At 47.1% G+C, this 21,525-nt stretch overlaps 1 protein-coding gene across 1 annotated transcript; it reads left to right on the forward strand.

Moving 5' to 3' along the window:
• Nucleotides 1–15,401: 15,401 nt before the first annotated feature.
• Fxyd6 (FXYD domain containing ion transport regulator 6) lies at nucleotides 15,402–19,042 on the forward strand. The gene is made up of 6 exons (XM_035443440.1): nucleotides 15,402–15,456; nucleotides 16,034–16,072; nucleotides 16,178–16,252; nucleotides 16,944–16,980; nucleotides 18,072–18,121; nucleotides 19,014–19,042. The coding sequence occupies exons 1-6, from the start codon at nucleotides 15,402–15,404 to the stop codon at nucleotides 19,040–19,042; spliced, it is 285 nt and encodes a 94-aa protein (XP_035299331.1).
• Nucleotides 19,043–21,525: the final 2,483 nt, after the last annotated feature.

The raw sequence follows: 21,525 nt of genomic DNA on the forward strand, positions 1-21,525 counted from the left end.
AGACTGGGGCATGGGTTTGGGGAAGGAAGGTCACGGAGGTAAGGAGTCACTGTCATCATGTCAGGCCACATTGAAAGCACTGGGTCTCTACCCATTCATGCCCCAGCAACTCAGTTCTGGCACTTATTATTAGAACTCAGCTCTCTCTACTCCCTAAGGCAGACATTCTAGCCATCTCTGGCCATCTTACCATCCAAGTCTTGAAAGTCTGAGACTGTCAGGAGAAGGTTAAAGATGTGCATAGTAGCTGCAGAATGAGGCAGGCTGTTTGAACCAACCCAGTAGGTGATAGAACGCAGGATTTAGTCTGTATTAAAGGGATGTTGCCCTCAAGGTGACTGCAGATGAGCCTTAGAACCAGACTGGAGTTAGGGAGGGAGAGGGCAGCCTGAGAACATGGCTAGATCATAGCTTCATCATGCAGGGGCTGTGTCTTTCTTGCTTGGTGGAGTACTCTGGGGGATAGTGAGGGGTTGAGACAACAGTAGGTGGCCATGGTTATTGGAATGATAAAACTGATATTCATTCTCAAATCATAGCCTCTTCCATAATGCCTCTCTGCATCTCAACCATACAGAAATCAATCTGAATAACTACCCTGGGCTAAGGCATTGGTGGCTGTTAGCATCAGGAGCATTTCTCTTTCACAAGTAGATATATTGATGTTGAAAGGTTGTGTTGGGGGAGGTATTGTGGGGGAAGACACCTTCTCTTCAGCTCCATGCCCTAAAATTCTCACCAGATGAGATACAAGTGATGATGCCCCTTATGGAAAGCTGCCAGCTACTGGGCAGCTGGCTCTGTTGGTATTGGCTATGAGCTGAGCTCCAATGGACAGTATTCCCCCACAACTGGACAGGGCCACGGTCCAGCTCACTGGAGGGTTCAGGGCTAAGTGTTTTTGATCTGATACATCACACTCCCTGAACTCAAGGAAACTGAAGGGCCGGTGATACCTTAAGGACATCCCCCAGGTCTTAGAGAAGTCAACATGGCCTTGAGGCCCAATCCTCCTAGGGACACATTGAAATAGCCCCTTGCTGAAGGCAATCCTTCTGAAAAAACTTTTGGAAAGGAATAAGATTGGTCTTGCTTGCTAGAGATGAGCCTAAGGACCTCAAGGGTTGGGACACAGCTGTGCCTAACACTGCTTGTCTGTGGCTGCCAGGGAACGGTGTGAGGTGCTTTCTCCTGTCATAGCAGCTGTCTATTGACTTTTCCTATGCAGGCTCTACCCACAGGTGCTTTCTTTTCTCTGCATGGCAGAGGGAGCCCAGTGAAGTCAGGCAAGGATCCTGTTGGCAGGAGGATGGTATGAGACCTTTATTTTTCCCTGGTGTCTGTTTTCCCCTCCATCCTTCCTCTCCACTCTGCTGGCTCAGTTTCTGATGAGTTTCATTGTCCTTGGGCCATCCTCAGTCCCATCTTGTGACTTCTTTCCCTCCTTTGCCTGCCAGTGAGAGTGCCTCTTGGTCCTGGTCAGCACTCTGTTCTCTGGCTCCTCCTCCAGCATAATCTTTGTGTCATCTGCTTTGAGGCCCTGGTGACAGATGTTGATCTTGAGGCAGAAAGCAGTGCTTGGGGAGCCAGTGTCAGCTGTGGGCCAAGCCTCATGTCAGTGTAGGACACTAGAACCCTCTAGTGTTTGTGGACAATGAAAGGAAGAAGGGAGAGGAAACAAAGGGGCTTTTCCTGCCCCTCTTCTTTTTCTCGCCCGCATTGACCAGGGAAAAGCAGAGAAGGAGGAGAGGAAGAGAGGACAGGCAATGCTAGCAGCAATGAGTCCAACGGTTGATGCCGAAGGAGCCAGTAATATGCCAGCTGCTAAGCCCAGGTCCCTTCTCTCTCAGACAGGGTCTCATGGAATCCATGATTCATGAGATTCCTGTGTGCCTGAGGCCTCAAACTCACTGTATAGCTAAATATAACCTTGAACTCTCAATCTTTCTGCCTCCACCTCCTGAATGCTAGGATTAATGGTGTGTGCCACTATACCAGGCCACATACCAATCTGTCTTCATTGCACGTGGCTGAAGTGGAGCCTGTCCTCAAGCAGACAAGGCAGGGACGGTCACTTACAGAGCTGAACTTCAGGAACAGTGGGTGCTCTGCTACCTGGGGAACAAATGGCCCAATGCCCAGCAGAACCCTTTCCCTGACCCCCCCTTTTTTTTCGGAGACAGGGTTTTTCTGTGTAGCCCTGGCTGTCCTGGAACTAGCTCTGTAGACCAGGCTGGCCTTGAACTCACAAAGATCTGCCTCTGCCTCCTGAGTGCTGGGATTAAAGGTATGCACCACTATTGCCTGGCTTCCCTGCCCCCTTTTGCAGCTTCCTGCTTAGCTACACACACACACACACACACACACACACACACACACACACACCAGCATATACACATACAAACCAGCACACACACATACACACCATCTCTCATATCTACACCATCACACACACACCGTCACACACACATCATCACACACACACACCAGCACACACATACAACATCACACGGCATCACACACACACACACACACACACACACACACACACACACACACACCATGCCTCCAGCCCTGCATTCTCACCACCAGACTCTTCTGTCTCTTCTTTCCTTGATTCTGGCATCTCTAGTGGCAATGGGACACTGAAGTCCCCTACTCATTCCTTTTGGCCACCAGAGAGAGAGACAGAGAGAGAGAGAGAGAGACAGAGACAGAGAGACAGAGAGAGAGAGACAGAGAGAGAGACAGAGAGAGAGACTGTGAAGGGCAAACTTGAGCAGACCATAGGCTGAGGGCAAAGGAGGCAAGGCTGTAGGTCAGGCTCCCTCCCAGGAGGAGACACCAGTGGTAAGAAGTGGGGCTGTGGAAGGCAGACAGCAACTGTGGCCACTCAAAGGCCACCACACCATTCTCATAGACCTGGGGTCACATCACCCGCCACCACTTTTTACAGTTACAGAAGGAAAGTTGCCTAGAGCTCCTGTTGCTTTCCTGAGACATAGGACTCCTGAGTGGCAGACACAGGCGAGCTAGATGGTTCCCAGTAGGGACACTGGGTGGTTCCCAGCAGGGACTCAGGGGCCAGGTTACTTGGGACTGAGTCTGGGCTATGGAACTTGTTTATTTAATGGCAATAATCATCATGGTGACTACTTCCCAGGTCAGTTCTAATTGCTGAAGGATTGCAAGGCCTGTGTGGCATGAGCACCTGATAAATGTTGCACATTGTGATCACAGAGCTCTGCAGCTTTCAAAAATCCTTCACACATGTTATCTCACTCAACCTCTGTTACAGCCTTGAAAAGTGGACGGGATAGGTCAGCTGACTCTGCACTGCCCGCCCCATGCCCCCCCTTCATCTAATGGACTGCATGGGCCTGTAATCTGTCTTGAAAAAAAAATCATCCTCTCAAGCAAACAGCTCAGTTCCCATTCAGGGTGAGCTGGCAGGCATTCTGCTCTCTGCTGTCCCTTTCACTCTCTTGTGAATATGGATGAAGCTGGAGATGCTGGGAGCTTGGCTGGGAAATGCAGAGCCCCTTCCTATGGAATTCATCTGAACCCCTCCCTAGGCTGTTAGGTCTCAGAGCCCGCTGGATTGGGGAGGAGCAAGAAGAGTGCACCTGCTGTGGGGGGTATATGAGCTCTTCATAGAGCCACAGTGCAGGGAGTCCAGTGTGGGGGATGGGAGCCCTCCTCTGTGATCTGGGCTGGCTGGCTCCCCACAAGGGCAACCTACTCATGTGCAGTAGACTACTCTCTCTCCACCAATGGAGAGGCAGACGGTAAGATAGAAGTGTAGAATCCAGCTCTCACTCACTTTCTTTGCCACAGTTTCTCTTCCTGTAAAATGGGTGTGAGGCTAACAAGGGGCCTTCAGGGTTCTTCCTCATCCCACAGAGGAGTGAGTGGATGATGGGATCTGGTCTTTGCCATAACTCTGGCTGTGTAGTGTGTGGGGGCTGGTCCAAGTAGCTGTCCCATATCATAGCTGTAAATAGTTCAAGGCCAAGCTGCTGAGGATAACAAAGAAGCTAATGACTAAAAACCAAAGGCAGGCTGGTCAGATATACTAGCAGAGACTTGAAGTTCTTACATTCCTAAGAATGATCTGCTCTGTGTGTGCTGAGTGAGAACTTCCAGACAGGGGCCTATTCCTTTTAAGGCTTCCTCAGCCTTGCTCTTCTGTGGAAGAAAGCTCAGGCTACGTTGTATCTCTCAACTCCCTCTCTGTCCCAGAAGCCAGTGGTACCTCCTTAGCCCCCTTCCTAACTTCTCATCTCCAGCCCAAGATCATTTTCCAGTCAAAGGAGCCTGTCAGTTGCTTTCCTCCTGCCCCTCACTGCCCTGCCCTGGCGCCTGCCAGGCTGCCTCCAGGAACTATCCAGTACTGCCCAGTTTTCCTGATACAAGGCTGGCTGTTCCCAGCCTCCACTCATCAAATCAGCAGACAGGGTCAGAGGCATGGGTTCTTGAGCCAGTCCTTACCCATGACTGGCAGCTAAATCAGGTCTCTCATTGGATGCCAGTCTTCCCACATTAAAGGCAGATAGTTTTGTCTCATTGTATCCCAGCCTAGACTGCTGAGATACCACGTGCATCTGGAAACTTCATATCTTGCTTATGTGCAATACACAGTGCATCCTTTCCCCGTGGCATCTTTGTTAAAAGATGTCGATACCATAAGCTAAATTGTGTCCCATTAGGTAACCTGTAAACTTAAGCCATGGGGCCCAGGAACTCTGTGGCCCTTTGAAGGCCGCCTCTTGGGTATGTCCTGCCTGTCATCTCACTGGAATATCCAAGCAGGCTGTGATGATCCTGGAATGCATTGTCTAGGAGCTGGGTCTGCAAAAAGGCAAGCAGGAGCCATGCAAGGGAAGGGAGGAGGGTCTGCAGGTAGGGTGAGGCAATTTCACACCATTTGGAACTTCTGCCTTGTAAAGAGAGATGGTTGTCAAATTATATCACAATAGTAGCAGGAATCCTGGTATATCTCATTGCTGTGTGGAATCAGAAGTAATACAGCATGCTGCTATATCATCGACTGGTGCCTTCTCTTTCTGAGCAGCTTTTACCCAGCAATTAAGTGGAATTACGTGACTCAGTGTGGAAAGATAATCGCTGGAGGAACTCTTCTGATTGCGTTCTCCACACGTGCAGTGGGTGACTGTGCAAACAGCAGGATGGCAGAAGATGAGATTAACACGGAAGGGCTGCTGTCAGCCTCCGTGTTGTTGTGTGCCTGGGTATGGATAGAATGGGTTGTGGAAGGAGATGAAACAGGGATGGAATTTTTCTTCATACCGGGTTATAAAGGGAACAGCGGAGATCAGACAGAATGGTCTATAGCGATCAGGATGATAAGATGTAACAGAGTCCTCAACTCCAGCAGCGATAACTTCTCAGGTGCCCTATCCCAGCCAGGTCTTCAGGGCTCTATGTAGGGCTCTATGCAGGGATGCAGGGGTGCGGGTCCACAAAACAAGACATGCGTGTTGAGAGTCCTGGAATGTTCTGGAGTCCCCCTTCTAGTCCTATTCACTTCTGCCTGACTTAGTCCCCCACCTGAATATTCCTCCCTCCTCCCATCTGTTCCGCAAACTCTGGGCCTGAAAGTGAGATTATTATGCTCCCCATCTTAGTCTACCACTTCAGCTGAGCCTCAGGCTGCCCAGTTTCTTCCCTGTAAGGAGAAAGAAAGGAATGTGGAGACTGGGAGGGCAGAATCCAGGGGTCCTACCACAGTGAGGCAGGAGGGGGAAGGCCAGGATAGAATTCCTTGATTAACAGAGAAACAAAGGCATCTGTGTATGTGGTTGGCCACCGGACTCCCCAGCCAGTGCCAGCTGTACCACTGATGTGATCTTTCTACGTGGTCCCGGGCGCCAAGAGGCAGCCTTGGAGGAGACTCATGCTGAGGGGGACTGCTGGTGTAGCCCAGGCCCCAGCAGCAGCTTGGGGGATGGAGGCTTGGCCACTTCTCAAATTTATAACAGCGTTTCTTTCAGCCCTCTGCAACTTGATCTCAAGTGTTTGCTTTAGAACACAAAGGCAGGTCTTCACTCTGGAGCTCGCTCGCTCGGCATTCACGATTCTCCATCATCTGATTCCAGCCGTCTTATCGGGATTCTCACCACCCACCCGTCATGCTTTACCCAGGCAGGATTATTCACTGTTTTGGAAGGTGTCTGCCACTAGAAATGTTAACACTTAGGTTGCTGTCACAGTCCCCTCCTATACCATATAGACATCACTAGTGGACCCAGCCTCATTTTGTGCCTTCTAGGAAGACCCTGCAGGCATCCACTTTTGAGTGAAGTTCGGTGAGATTCGACTTAAATTGAATTTGAGTTCTGTTTGCCTCCCTTCTTTCCATTTCTCCCTCCATTGCCTTTGCTCACTAACCCCCAACCCCCACTTTATCTATCAAAATACCATCCTGCACTCAAGGTTTGACTGAAATGTCAACTCCTGCATGGGCACTCCCAGGTCCCCTGTCATCCTGTCCCTACCGATAATAGCAGGGCCTTTGCTCTCAAACCCTGTCTCCTTGGTAGCCAAAGCCAAATCTTGATCACTTTATCTGTTCTGCAGATCTAGAGTTCATGTCTTCTCCAGAAGTTCAGTGTTTGTGGAATTACCTTGGGCTGAGCATCTGTGGAGGTGTCTGTTGAGGGTTCACAGAGAAGCACAGCAGTGACCTGAGTGGATAGCCACACCTGGTAGTCTGGAGTCCTTGACTTAGATGGGTCTTTTTTCCCCAGGAGGGGCTCTACCTGTCCAGCAATTCCTCTGCTGTGAGCTGAGAAGCTTAGCTGGTTGATTCTTCTGGAGATCCAGTGTTCACACGAAGGCCCCTAAAGGCTGATTTAATTTTGTTTTACTTATGAAACAAGGCCTCTCAGTGTAGCCTGGGCTGGCCTAGAACTCGTGGGAATTCTCCTGCCTCAGCCTGCTGAGTGCTAGGATTATATACACGTGCCACATTTGGTGGGATTTTAATGTCAGTTCCACCCTCCCAGTTTTTCAGACTGGTCTCCTCTGAACAAGGCACAGATATATTTACTGCGTAATTTGAGATGGAACTTGATAGAAGGGAAGGAAGAAGGAAGGAAGGGAGGGAGGGAGGGACAGACAGAGGAAGGAAGGATATTTTGTTTTGTTTTGATTTGTTTTGTTTTTGGAGATAGGCCTTCTCTGTATAGGTTTGGAACCTGTCCTGGCACTCACTCTGTAGACCAGGCTGGCCTCAAACTCACATAATTCCACTTGCCTCTGTCTCCCAAGTGATGGGATTAAAGGCTTGTACCACCACTGCCCAACAGGAAGGAGAATTTTACACACACAACAGGTACATACAACTTATTCCCCTCATTTTTTTTAATTGGGTTTTTCAAGACAAGGTTTCTCTATATAACTTTGGATGTCCTGGAACTTGCTCTATAGACCAAGAGCCTCAAACTCACAGAGATCTGCCTGTCTCCTGAGTGCTTATTCCCCTCTTTGAACAGTATATTTAAGTCAGTATAACTGCCTGAACGATGATTTTTCTACTATAAAGTAGTGATCCTGGCTTTGTTGTCATAAGGCTTGCCCTACCAGAAGGAAGAAAAGGTACCCTCACCAGTCAATCATTCTTCACTACATACCAAACACCACCTAAGTTCTAAAACCAAAATAAATCTGCCAACTAAAATCCTATGAAATCAAAGTAGCACAATTATGTAAAGTGTGAACTATATTGAAACAGAGCTGCTAAGACTGAATGCCTAGGCATTGCTACCTTCTGGAGACCATTAAACACTGAGCTCAGCAGGGTTAGGAACCAAACTCGTGGCTTCTTCATTTAGCTGAGGACCCGTGACAGGGGCTAACCTGTTCTTAGGTTGGTATTGGCTACTCTCAGTCTCCACAGAAAAAGAAAAACAAAGTCTCAGACAGAATTTCCCACAGATTTAATATAGCAAAATTGAGCTCACAATCGAAGACTATTAAACCAAGGTAGTCTCTCTCTCTCTCTCTCTCTCTCTCTCTCTCTCTCTCTTCTCTCTCTCTTCTCTCCCCTCTCTCTCTCTCTCTCTGTGTCTGTGTGTGTGTGTGTGTGTGTGTGTGTGTGTGTGTGTGTGTGTGTGTGTTGGGAGGGAACCAAAAGAAAATCACTGTTTAAAAAATCACAGAAACCACAAAGCAATTTATGTTCCTAAGAATTCAGAACTTTGAAAATAGCAGATACAGAAAATTAAAAAAAAAAACTGAAGAAAATGTTGAAAGAAAACAATGAGATCATAAAAAGGAGCAAGCAACAAAGACTAATGAAATGACCAAGCTATTAGAAAAAGAACCAACTAGAACATATAGAAATAATATAATCATTGAAATAGGAAATTAAGTGGATGAATGAAACAGCACATTAAACACAGTTAAAGGGAGGAAAGAAACAATTCTGAAGCAATTGCCCAGTGCGTAGCACAGAGGAGCCAGGGAGTGGAGAACACGAATGAGCAGCTTGATTTGCAGAACAGAATAAAGATGTCCCATGTGAAAGAGGAACTATGTGAGGAGATGAAGTCATAGCTTAGGAGAAGGATGAACTTACAGGCAAAAGAAATGCAACGGAATACATAGAAATAAACCCAGAGAAGGAGGTGGAGAGAGAGGCAGCCTCTCCGAGTATCCATGAATAGCAGACTTACTGACTGCAACAGCGGAAACCAAAACACAATGGACGGGTACCTCAAAGCACAGAGAAATGTGTACATGGCCAAGACACCTTGAATGGTTTTAAGTGCTGCCTAGCTTAACAAATCACTACAGACTTACCAGCTGAACACACATATTTATTACCTCATGGTTTCTCTAGATCAGACAGCCTAGGGGGTTGGGACATGGCTCAGTGCATGCCACACAAGCATGCACACCCACATAAAAACCAAATGTGGCCTCGAACGTGCCTGGAACTCCAACTCTTTTGAGGCATAGAGATAGGATTGCCAGCTGCCAGTCAAACCCCTGCTTCAGTGAGAGACCCTGTCTCAAAGGAATAAGACAGAGGGTGATAGAGCTGGGCACCTAACACCCTCCTCTGGCCTCCATGTGTGTACAAGGGCATGCCACATGGGTGTGCATGCCTCTGCAACACAGAAAAAGAGCCTCGTTTTAGCCTAGCTGCATCCTGCTTCAGAATCTCACGAAACTAGCCTAGGTGTAAGCCGGAGTTGTAGTCCTACATGAAGACTGAGTAGGGAGGGCTCTGCTCCAGGGTCCTTCAGCTCACTGGAAGAATTCATCTATGTGGCAGATGAGTGGAGGTCTTTATTCTCTTGCTGGCTATTAGCCAGGGGCTACTTTTGAGCTGCTAGGGGCTCCCCACAATCTCTTGCCACGTGAAGCCCACTCACAACAAGACTGCCTGCCCTTTAATATCCAGCTCGCTAAGACTTCGTCTTTACAAATAAGCACCATGTGAATGTCAGCCCACCACCAGCACCACATTGCCACTCCAGCCTTATTTCTGATTGCTATGATGAAATACCCGGGACGAAGCAACAGGAGGAGTAAAAGTTTACTGTGGCTTCCAGTTCAAGGGGATACAGTCCATCCTGGCAGGGACAGAGGCCAACTGGTCGTGACCCTCAGACAACATTTCAGTTGTAGTCAGGAAGGAAAGAGATGAGGCTGGTGCTCATCTCACACATTTTCCTCTTTATTCAGCTCAGGACCCGGCCCGTGGGATGGAGTGCCAACATATAAGGTGGGTCTTACCACCTCAGCCTCTCACAGTCATGCCCAGACACTTGTTTTCACAGTGGTTTTAAATCCCATCAAGTTGACAGTCAAGATTAACCAGGACATGCCCCTGTTCAAGGGGATGTTGTGGGTCTCTGAGAGGTAAAATGAAAGCATTTCTAGATACACACAAAACAGAGTTTTCAATGAGTATATCTTTATTAAAGGATATTCCAAAAGAAAATTTGGTCTTCACAAGAAGGAAAACAATTTGAAGGGAGGCTCAGAGTTAAAAGAATAGTGGACATTTCACTCAGTGAATATGTTGTGTTATCTATTTCACATCAAATTACCCACCAAACCACAGCTTTAAATAACTAACCTTTGTTATTTTGCACAGTTTATGAGGGCCAGTAATTAGGGAGAAGCTTAGCTGGGTGGCTCTGGCTCAAGCCATTTGAAGAGGCTGCCACCAAGCTCCCTACCTGGGTAGAGGTCATGGGAGGCTGGGCCACCTGCTTCCAGGCTGGCTTACTTGGTGGTTCATGGCAGGTTAAATCCTAGTAGGTTTTGGGATCAAGACGCTTAATTCTTTACTGGACCTCTCTTCAGGTGTGCCCAAGTATCTGTAATAGGTCCAACACAAGGTTCCGGATGGCCGTGTCAGTGAATCTGATCAAATAGTACAAATCCTGATATCTACTTCATAGGATTTTTAAAAACCAGTAACTATTATACAGTAATGAGATATACATCAAGAAAACCACTGTATGGGGGCTGGTGAGATGAGTCAGAGGTTAAGAGCACTGGCTGCTCTTCCAGAGGTTTTGAGTTCAATTCCCAGCAACCACATGTTGACTCCACAACTATCTATAATGAGATCTGGTGTCCTCTTCTGGCCTGCAGGAGTACTTGCAGGAGGAACACTATACATAATAAATAAATCTTAAAAAAGAAAGAAAACCATTATATAGTCTTCAAAGGACCCACTAATGAATGATAGAACACTTTAAAACCTCCTAGTAGATTATGGTGGAAACACAGGGCTAAATTTCTTAAGTCCTTCCTGATTAGGGCATATCTTAAGTTTTCTGGTTCCATTTTTTGGGTGAGTCAAACTGTCGAATTCATTAACATAAAAATGTAAATGATTACACTTCCTGAGCAATATGTAACGTCTCACCAAAGAAACTCACAATAGTCTAAGCACACATGGAATATAACTTTTAATAACTGGCAAGAAGCGGTTTAAGGAAGAAAGAGCTACATTGGTTCACAGTTTAATGGGGTAATCAGTCATGGCAGGGAGGGGATGGCAGCAGGAGCCCCAGGCTGGCCATATTGCACTGAAACTTAGGCAGTGGAGGGAAGACAGGAAGTGAGGTGGGGCTGTAAATCTTAAGTCCCGCCTCCAGTGATCCACTTCCTCTAGAGCATTGGTTCTCAACATGTGGGTCGTGACCCACTGGGGTCACAGATCAGTTATCCTGTGTGTTAGATATCTGCATGATGGTTGATACAGTAGCAAAATTACAGTTATGAAGTAGCAATGAAATAATTTTATGGTTGGGCGTCACCACAACATGAGGAACTGTATTAAAGGGTCCCAGCTTTAGGAAGCTTGAGAACCACTGCTCTAGAGAGACTCCACCTCCTCAAAGTTCCACAACTTTACAAAAGAATGTCACAGGCTAGAGAGCAGGTGTTCAAACACATGAGCCTATGGGGGTTGGGCATTTCTAGTTCAAACTGCAGCTCCTCCCAAAGACCTAACTTCCAAATAGCACTGACATGAATGAGGATTAAATTTCAAACCATAAACTTCTAGAAATCACAGCACATTACCAAAACCATGCAAGGTCAATATAGTAAAATAAAATTACTATCCAATCTCACACACATGCACGTAAGTGCAAAAATCATAAGGAGAATGACTCTAAACCAAGTCTGCCCATGTATTTAAATATTACATCGGTTTTATACCAGATTTGACATTAGTAATTCATATATAAAGTTATTTGTTTGATTTCGGTGGTAGTGGCGCATGCCTTTAATCACAGTGCTCAGGAGGTAGAGGCAGGCAGATCTCTGAGTCTGAGGCCAGTCTGGTCTACAGAGCCAATTCCAGGACAGCTAGGGCTACACAGAAAAACAAACAACAACAACAAGAAAAAAAATTATATGTTTGGCAGATTAAAAGGGGAATAAGATATATATCTTATTATATATTTATTATATATTATTCATAATTAATATAAAGCAAACATCTTGGAAAAAGAGTTAGAGGAGAATTTTCAAAACATTAGAACTCCATTTAAAATTAGTAATAGCTAACAAGACCAAATTTGTGTACAAGTGTATAAACATGTGTGCATGTGTATATGTGATCATTGTTTCTCTACTGCATTTCACTTTAAGTCTTAGTTCACTAAAACAAGAAATAAAATAACTTGTATACTAATTAGAAGGAGGCAACACCACTCTATCATTTACAAAGTCTGTCTATAATGAAAGCAAAGGTATCTGGGTAAATTATTAGAAATAAAAGAGCTTAAGATTACTGTATTTAACACCAGTAGATAAAAAAATCAATTGTTTTGCTCCATACTACTCAATACATTAATATTTAAAATAGCAATATAATTTATAATATACCCTGAATGGATTTGACACTTATATGAAGGTGTCATAATATTTCACTAGAGCATATTGACAAGGTCCTGGAAAATGAAAAGATTTATAAATCTTAAGGCAATTGGAATCAGGAACATGTCATCTCCACCCAGTCCCGCCAGGAAGATCCACAACAGCTCTCATAAAAACAGGGCCAGCGAGACAGCTCAGGAGATGGAGGTGCCTGCCACCAAACCTGACTACCTGAGTTTGATCACATGACCTATGTGGTAGGAGAGAACTACCTTCCTGCAAGTTGTCATCTGACCTACAAACACAAGCACGCACGCACGCGCACGCACACACGCACACACACACGCACACACACTAAAATAAATAGATGTAAAGAAATTCTTTAGTAAAAAGACAAGTCAGGAATTGAGAGGAGATATTGGAATATTCAATAACAGGTTAGTGTCAAGACTGAGAAAATGATTTGAAAATGGGAAAATGGGGAGAAAAGAAGACAGGAACATCCCATCACTGATGAAGAAATCGAAACAACAAACACCCAGTGCTAAGTGACCAGATTAACACCATATTTTATGTCTCTAGATTGATAAAATTATGACATCTGATAATGTCAAATACTAATTAGGATGGGAGAGCAACAGAGATAAATCACATCACGCTGGTGGGATGTTAAAATAGGAACGACCTCCATAGAGGACAATAAAACTGTGTAGCGGCAACAGTTTGCAGCCGAAGCTGTGAGTTCAGAGCTATGCTCACTCCAGACCATCATTTCTGGCCTGCAACATGAGACTTGTCAAGGGGCCTAATCATATTTCTTGCAAAGGGAAACTAATCAGTGGAGTGCATCATTCACAGTGTTTGGTGGCTGTGTTTTCTATCATCCACAATGTGTGTTTCCACAGATCTATAATATAAATCCTGTTTCTTTTGAGGGTGGGTGCTCAAAACTGTTAAAAACCTCTTGATCGTATGTGTGCCCCGGGCAGCATGCACGTAAGTGTCTGTAACCATATCATTTACCATTAGCAATGTATTTTTAACAACACCAAACATCCATCAACAAGACAATGGATCACTACACAGTAATTTGCCTTCACAATGAAATATCACATTAAACATGAATTAACTATGATTCTGTATAATAGTATAAATAAAACTTCAAAATAATGTTGATCAAAGCAAGTCTCAGGAGACTGTAAATATTACAATTATAAAGCTATTTTTTTTTAAAAGCTATACTAGGGGCTGGGGAGATGGCTCAGTCACTGAGCCATTTGCTTCTCAAGCATGAGGACCTGAGTTTGATCCCTTGAACTTATGCATAAAAAAAAAAAAAAAAAAAAAAAAAAGCCAGATGGAGTAGAAGCCAACCGCAGTCTCAGCACTGAGAAGAGCACTGAGAAGGTGGGGAATTAGGAGGATTTCTGGGATTCTCTGGCCAGTCAGCCTAGCCAAATCAAATCTGTTTGCTCCAGGGTCAGCGAAAGACCCTCTCTCAAAAGATAAAACGCAGTTGTAGTTGAGGAAGACATCCGATGTTGATCTCTTGGCTTCACATGGATGTGCATGTCCCTGCGCAGACACCTAGCATTTACATATACACAAAACCACACTAAGCATCGTGATTGGATATATGTGTCAAGCATAGTTTTAAGAAGAGCAAGGTGTATTGTTCATACAGCGGGAGATTCTTTCTCTGCCGCTTATATTTGGTTGGGCATAGTTCTGGATACAGCTATGCTGCCCTCTGGTGTCTCACTCGTGAATGGCATCAGAGCCGCTTGTTAGAATGAGCACCGGCTGGGCCGTGATAGCCAGGCTATAGCCCGGCTTTCCCAATCTGGAAAAGATTGAGTAGCTTTGAACACTCCTGATTTGAGTTCTTCTCCCTTCTCACTCTCTACTGCTCTCTGACCCTGAAAGTAATGAGTGTAACTCCATATGTCTCGGGAGTTGACTCTGCCATGTGTCCCATCCAGGTTCTCCCCCACCCCCACCCAGGATTAAGTGGTATAGCACTCAGTGTCTTCTAGGGAAGGAGGGACTGGGGGCTGATGCTTAGAAAACTTTGTCCACATTCCCTTTATACAATCAAGTCACCTTTTGAGGATGATGGCCTGGTCTTCTAAGGAAAGCTGATGAATACAGAGGAAACAGTATGAGGGGCAATTAAGGAGGTCATATATGAGTGTCAGGATTTGCCATAGAGTTTGGGGACCAGAGAGTGGCCTCCAGCCATTGACTGGACTACAGGGCTGGCACAAACACCTCCTAGAGGCTGAAGAGACTTCTTAGTGAGTAAGAACACTGACCACTCTTCCAGAGGACCAGCACCCACATTAAGCAGCTCCCAATTGCCTGTAACTCCAGCTCCAGGGGATATGATGCCCTGGATCTTCTAGCATCCAGGGACACCTGCATACATATAGCAAGCATGCACAGATACACACACAGAGAGACACACACACACACAGACACACGCACGCACGCACGCACGCACGCGCGCACACACACACACCAAATAAATCTTTTTTTTAAAAAAAAAAAAAAGACTTCCTGGTAGGCTGTTGACTGTGGGAGCTGGACCAGAGGCCCCACATTTTAATGAGGCAGAGATGGCCTGGAAGAAAGACACTGGGATGATCATCTCCCGAGTCCTTGGGGTGTTAAGGCTTTGACCCAGAAGCCCCATGCTAAATGAGTGGCTGAGCCCCTGTATGACCTCAGCCCTACAATTCCTTCTATGAAGGTCATTTACTATCATCAAACTTTCGGTTCCAGACTTATCATAGTGCCTGCTAAGTGTTCTGACTCATCTGGAATAATAGAATTGACCAGAGCTCTCCGAGAGTCTGATAAGACAGGCGACAGGTACCTTGGTCCTGGGGATCTGAAGTAGCCTCAGGTCACTTATGCTGCCAGCACAGCTGTGGCTGAGATGAGCTCCAGTTAGGGTGATAGCTTAAGGAGGAAGGTCTTCTGTCCCCAGAGTAATGTCTTCCTCCTTTATCCCAGACACCATGGAGACGGTGCTGATCCTCTGCAGCCTGCTGGCCCCTGCAGTCCTGGCTAGTGGTAAGAATCCTTTAGAGCCTGGCTGTGCCAAGCTGGCAGCCATAGCCCTTTCTGTTGAAGGTTCTGGCTGTTTTGAATGTTAGGGTCGAGAGGCAGCTTCACATCCGGTCAGGGACCTCACCATTAGTCAGCAGAGAAAAACAGATCCCAATTGAGGTGTTCCTAACTGCTCCCTGCATGGGTCCAGCTGGCCTTCTGTTAACCTCTCTAGGTACCTTGAGCTCCGGTGGACCTGCAGCCTAGACTAATTAACCCACCTTGACCATATATGCAAGTCATGAGTACCCCTTGCTCTCAGTTTCCCCATTTGTCACGAGTTGATAGACAGACCTGGCCTTTTAGAATAAATGTAGGGCATGCTGTGACCTCAGGAACCCACTGAGGCTGAGTCACATATACCATAGACCCTGGGTGTGGACCCTAAGCCCAGGAAACCCAACTTCCACAATCCCCCCGTATCTTCCCATGATCCTGCTTCACAGGGGTCCTTTAGTGGGGACAGGTTGCTGTGGGGCAGGTAAGATGTCACAGGAAACACCGCTGCCTTCCTCTTGACCATGTCTGTCTGCTTCCCCAGCAGCTGAGAAGGAGAAAGAAAAGGATCCGTTCTATTATGGTGAGTGAGCTCAGCAGCCCCCGGGGTGTGGCCCCATCCGAGAGGGACAAGCTTGTCCTCCTGGCCCTGCCCCTCTTTCACCTCACATCCCTGGTTCCTTTGCAGACTACCAGACCCTGAGGATTGGGGGATTGGTGTTCGCTGTGGTCCTCTTCTCTGTTGGGATACTACTCATCCTAAGTAAGTGTGTCCCCTTTTTCTCTGTGGCTGCTAGACAGATGGGGGTAGTGTACAAGCTTAGCCATGGTCTGCCTCTCCATGGTATCTCCAGGACCAATACAGGGCGGGGCATGTAGTAAGTGCTCAGTAAAACAAGGAAGGTGAGCAGGATGTTCTCTGCATCCCTAGGGCAGGAGCTCGGCCATCCCAGGAGTCAGATGTCATTTTCCTAGTGTTCCTAGGAAAGTGTCCCTATGCATTTCCCACCCTGATTATTTTTGCTCACCGTATGAAAGGGCAAAGTCCATCATAGTGGACAGGCATGGTGGAGCAGCTTGGTCCAAGGTAGTAGACATCTGTGGCTTGTTCTCATTAAGGTTGACCAGGAAGCAGAAAGTTCAGGGTATAACCAGAAGCAGCTATCACCTCTAACACCTGACCGCAGCAACCCACTTTGGTAGCTAGGCTACTCCTCCCACAAACAGCACCCCCACCGAGGATCAGGTATTTAGACACAACTTCCTGTGGGGTGCATCTGCCATTTAAACCATAGCACCTGGCCTCCCTTGACTCCTGCCCCCTACCCAGGGTTACTTCCTGTAGTAGTGCAGGCATCCACTGTGTGTCTGGTGGTGCCTTTGGTCTGTATAGATTCACAGTAGATTATGGCCCAGCTGGGAGCCTGACCTTGACTGGTTTCTTTGCATTTCAGGTCGCAGGTGCAAGTGCAGTTTCAATCAGAAGCCCAGGTGAGGTTGCCAAGGCTGTGGCCAACAGGGGCAACCGCAGAGGGGACAGGGAGAGGGTGTAATGTGAACCCGGTGGGCTGTCTCAGAGAGAGAATGTGGGAGGCCGAGGTATGAATCTGGGGATTTCCAAGTGACTTTGGAACAAAGGAGAGGTCACACATGGAGAGTGGGCCTCAGGTGTAAATCGGGGAAGGAATACTGAGTAAGAATGTGCTAGCATCGACCCCAGATGCTGTCCAGGAGGCCTGTACAAGACTGATCCAGACCCCAGAACATAGATGTCAATAAGGAGGCCTCTGCACTCCAGGGAGCCTCTGGTAGTGGATTAGTATTTTTCCCTGGTGCAAGAAGGGACTTTGAGAGCCCATCCCATATGAAGGGTTACACTCTGGCCCTGGACACATGGGGAAGGGCCCAGGATCAGCATAGGAAGACTTGGTGGACTTTGCTGAGCTCCCGTTGAGGGCCCTACCCTGCCTGGGGAGTAGTGGGTGGATGGGGTTGGGGGGATGGGCTGGGGGTGGGGGAGAAAGTTTGGGGGTGAGGGGAGGGAGAGGGAGAAGGGACTTGAAATAAGCTTGTTCCCTAACTAGAACTAATAAAATAAAATAAAATTTAAAAAAAAAAAAAAAAAAGAATGTGCTAGAACCTTGTCCGGAGGCCTTTGAGACAGCTAGGCTTGCTAAGAGGGAAGCCAAGGACTTCACGGCTGCTCTGAGGTGCAGGGCCTATACACTGTCTCTGCTTTTCATCTCTCTCTGAGGCTCTGTGCACTGCATAGACACCTGATCTTCCTTCTATGTCACACAAAGTTACACCCCTTCATTAAAACAGCCATGGTGGCCATAGACCTCAGAGCCTGTGGCAGGCACAAATCCCACCGGGGGCAGACATTGCAGGGCATTCCTGAGTTCTCTTTGCCTCTGTCCCTGTCAGTCTTGACTTCTCCTTTCACCTAGTGTTTGAATCCTTAAAGGGGCTCTGAGGGGAGGGGTTCTAGAAGCCCTACTTCAGGGAAGAGAATGAAGAGAATGGGGAGATGCTATGGTTTACCCTGGACACGGATGACAGTGTGTCTCCTCTTGTCTTAGGGCTCCAGGAGATGAAGAGGCCCAGGTGGAGAACCTCATCACTACAAACGGTAACTGCCATGAAGAGTGCTAGGAGAGGGGCTTCCCAGGGTTTGGGGAAGGAGTGAACTGGGTGCCATGAGCTGCTTTGGGTTCAGCAGACATGCCTCTGAGGTGCCAGGAAGGGGCTCTCAGGACCTCTGTGATGTTAGCTCTTCGTCCATACCAGAGACTGTTTTTTGTTTTGTTTTGTTTGTCACAGTGGCTGCACTTTAAACTGCTACCGGCCCCTAAGGCTGTAGCCTGGGGGGCAATTCTGTTCCCCCAGACAATGGCTCTGTGGCAATTCTGTTCCCCCAGACAATGGCTCTGTTGCTATTGCTAACGGTAGTTCTAACTAAATCTCCATCATCCTAATAAACCTGGAGATTCAAAGGCTAGAGTGAAAGCCTGCGAGCTCAGAGAGTTAGAGTAGCAACTGGCTACCTTTCTGTCTCTGCTGACATCCTGGAAGCCACTCCCTTCCATACTGCCCCAACTGAAACAAACAAAATACACGTTAAGCTCCTCCCTGCTACGTCCTGTCAACAAGTTGCTAACCCCACCTCTTTGAGCCCAGGTTAATTTTGTTTAATGCAAATGCAACATATCTTTACATAGTTAACAAATGTCTTATGAACAAATGTAACACACCTTTGCCTGATTAAAAGAGTATTCCACAAGAGACAAACTACTGATGGTAGTCATTGTCTACAGAGTACCTGCTTTGTACCAAGCAGACTCTATCTTTATCCAAGTGCTAAGCCTGGAGAGGTGGCCATCATTACCCATATTCAACAACCTAGGTCCACGTTCTTGTAACCAGTGACACAAAATTCTAGTATCAGGCATCAGTAAGGGTTCAGTATGGAGCAACCCCTGGGTGGGCAGCCTCACACTACATCAGTCTGCCTTCTCTTCCAGCTGCAGAGCCCCAGAAGGCAGAGAACTGAAGTGCAGCCTCCAGCAGGAAGGTAGGTGATCTGTATCTCCAGTTCCACGGTGTCTTACCACTGTCTTCATTGAGTTTGGGCGGTGGCATCATGCTAACTTCTTCATGGGCGCTTTTTACCAGTTCACTCTTAAGTGTCTCTCAGAGGTCGGGGAGGAACAGTGGACAGCCCAGTCCCAGAGACACTAAGGTGTCCCCTACCCAAACACAACAAGCATAGGGAATCAGGGCTTCCAGTCAGCTTCAGGGTCAGGTTCATAGGGTACTGTCCCTGCTTCCACAGGGATGTGACTTGGGTGGGAATCACTTAGTGAGACTTCCATATCAAAGTAACATTGAGAATGGCTTCTAATAGTGAGCCCCAAACCACTTAAACATACACACACACACACACACACACACACACACACACACACACTTATTATGAAGCTTTCCAATACTACTCAAAAGTAGGGAAAACAATATGCCCCCCCCATACCTGCACTGTCCTCAACATTTGGGGCTCACTGTGTGTTCATTTCCATTGCTCACTGTAGGGTGTACCAGAGAGCACATAGTGATTGGATAAAGCTTCCAAATAGTCAGCAGGCCCTATAGGAACCTTCAGGAGCTGACCAGGAGAAATAGGACATGCAGGGCTGGCCCTATTTATAATGGAAAAACCTGCTGTCAGAAAAAGCCATTCAGATAGTGTCCTAGTTAGGGTTGTTATTGCTGTGGTGAAACACCAGAAAAAGCAAGTTGGGGAGGAAAGGGTTATTTGGTGTAAGCTTCCACATTGAAGAAAGTCAGGATAGGAACTCAAGCTGGACAGGAGCTGATACAAAGGCCGTGGAGGGTTGCTGCTTACTGACTTGCTCCACATGGCTTGCTTAGCCTGCTTTCTTATAGAACCCAGGACACCAGCTCACATGTGCCCCAACCACAATGGGCTCGGCCCTCCCCCAACACACACTAATTAAGAAAATGCCCTACAGGCTTGCCCACAACCTGATGTTATGGAGGCATTTCTCAGTTGAGGTTCCCTCCTCTCAGATGACTGTAGCTTGTATCAAGTTGACACAAAACTTGCCAGTACAGACAGTATGTGACAAGCTTTGTGGCTGTAGGTTAGGGTCACCCACAACGCCCTCTTAACTGTGGTCTGGATGGCAGACCCTGGGATATACAAAGGCAAGAAAGCCAGTTCTGTCACCTCACTTCTGCCCTAGCCTCCACACCATAAGACATAATGGACAAGTACATAACTTTAGCTAATGTTGTAAATTAAAGATTTTCTCAAGCCAGGCATAATGGTGCATACCTGTAAACCCAGCCAATGGGAGATTAAAACAGAAACGTCAGAAGTTCAAGGTCAACCCTGGCTAACAGTGAGTTCGAGATCAGCCTGGGCTAAATGGACTCTGTCTCAAAAATACAAAACAAAACAAACAAAACAAGACAAAAACAAAACAAAAAACAAAAACAAACCTGTCTCCTGTCATGGACAGCAGCCTTTTCTCTGGTGGCAATACTACCATGAACCCATGTAGTGTTTTAATTCCTTGCAGTGTCTGCCTGCACTTCCACATGTCAGCCCCAGGCAGCAGAGCCGGGCTCACTTCATCATCCATCTTTGGGATGGATGTCTTAAAGACATGTGACCATATAAACAGGGTCTGTCAACAACTCCAGCCCAGGAAGCCACCTGTGCACCATCAACCCCAGCCTCCATCTGCTTCCCTGCCTCTCAGGCTTGTCTGTTCTTCACTGAACCTTGGGGATTTATGGACAAAGGGACTACGCTGAAGGTGGAGAGAGGACCAGGTATGAATACTAGAAAGGATCTGGGGTTTTAATGTGGATTCTTTGTCTCCACAGCCTCCAGAAGCCAAGGCCAGCTGCCTAATCCCTTAGAGGCTGGTGTCCAGGCTTGAGAAAACCGGCTACTTCAGACCAGATCTTTCCCTAAGAGAAGCCAAGAACACGTGTTCCCTGTGCCTCTCCCTGTCCCCGCTAACCCAGTCCTGTACTTAAAGATGCAACATTCATAGCCTTTCCCTTCTTACTGCAGCCGGGGGTCTGGCCCCTTTCTGTGCTGTGTCTTTGTGTGTGTATGTGTCTGCTGACTGTGGTCTTGTGGCTACTCATTTGTGGATTTCGTTGTTGCTGTGAACTGTGTGTGTGTTCCCTTTCCTGGGAGGGGCTGGGCCATGTTGCCATCCACACCTTGTGCCCTCCTGAGGCCTCCACACCCTCTAGCTCTCTGGAGTCTGCTCTGTCCCCGGGGAAGTCCTAGTCCCATCTCTGAATTTAGGTTTGAGGGAGAGTTGTACCCAGGGCAGGGGTCCCCAGCTGTCTTGGGACTGAGGAGTGTGTAATCATCTTCGTTGCTGTTCTTCATGGACTCTCAGAAGAAACTTGCTCCTGATTCCACCAGTTTTGAAGGTCTGTCAGCAGCTGGAGATACTGAGGATTACCTTCCTGCAGGCCTCCTGGGGTCCT

The sequence above is a fragment of the Cricetulus griseus genome, chromosome 4, assembly GCF_003668045.3.
Source record: "Cricetulus griseus strain 17A/GY chromosome 4, alternate assembly CriGri-PICRH-1.0, whole genome shotgun sequence".
NCBI classification, from domain to species: Eukaryota; Metazoa; Chordata; class Mammalia; order Rodentia; family Cricetidae; genus Cricetulus; species Cricetulus griseus.

Excerpts from the sequence above, each read along its gene's own strand:
- Fxyd6 (XM_035443440.1), top strand. The coding sequence starts at position 15,402 with ATGGAGACGGTGCTGATCCTCTGCAGCCTGCTGGCCCCTGCAGTCCTG. Across the intron at positions 16,981-18,071 it reads AGTTTCAATCAGAAGCCCAG|GGCTCCAGGAGATGAAGAGG; the intron begins GTGAGGTTGCCA and ends CTCTTGTCTTAG. Across the intron at positions 18,122-19,013 it reads GAACCTCATCACTACAAACG|CTGCAGAGCCCCAGAAGGCA; the intron begins GTAACTGCCATG and ends CTTCTCTTCCAG.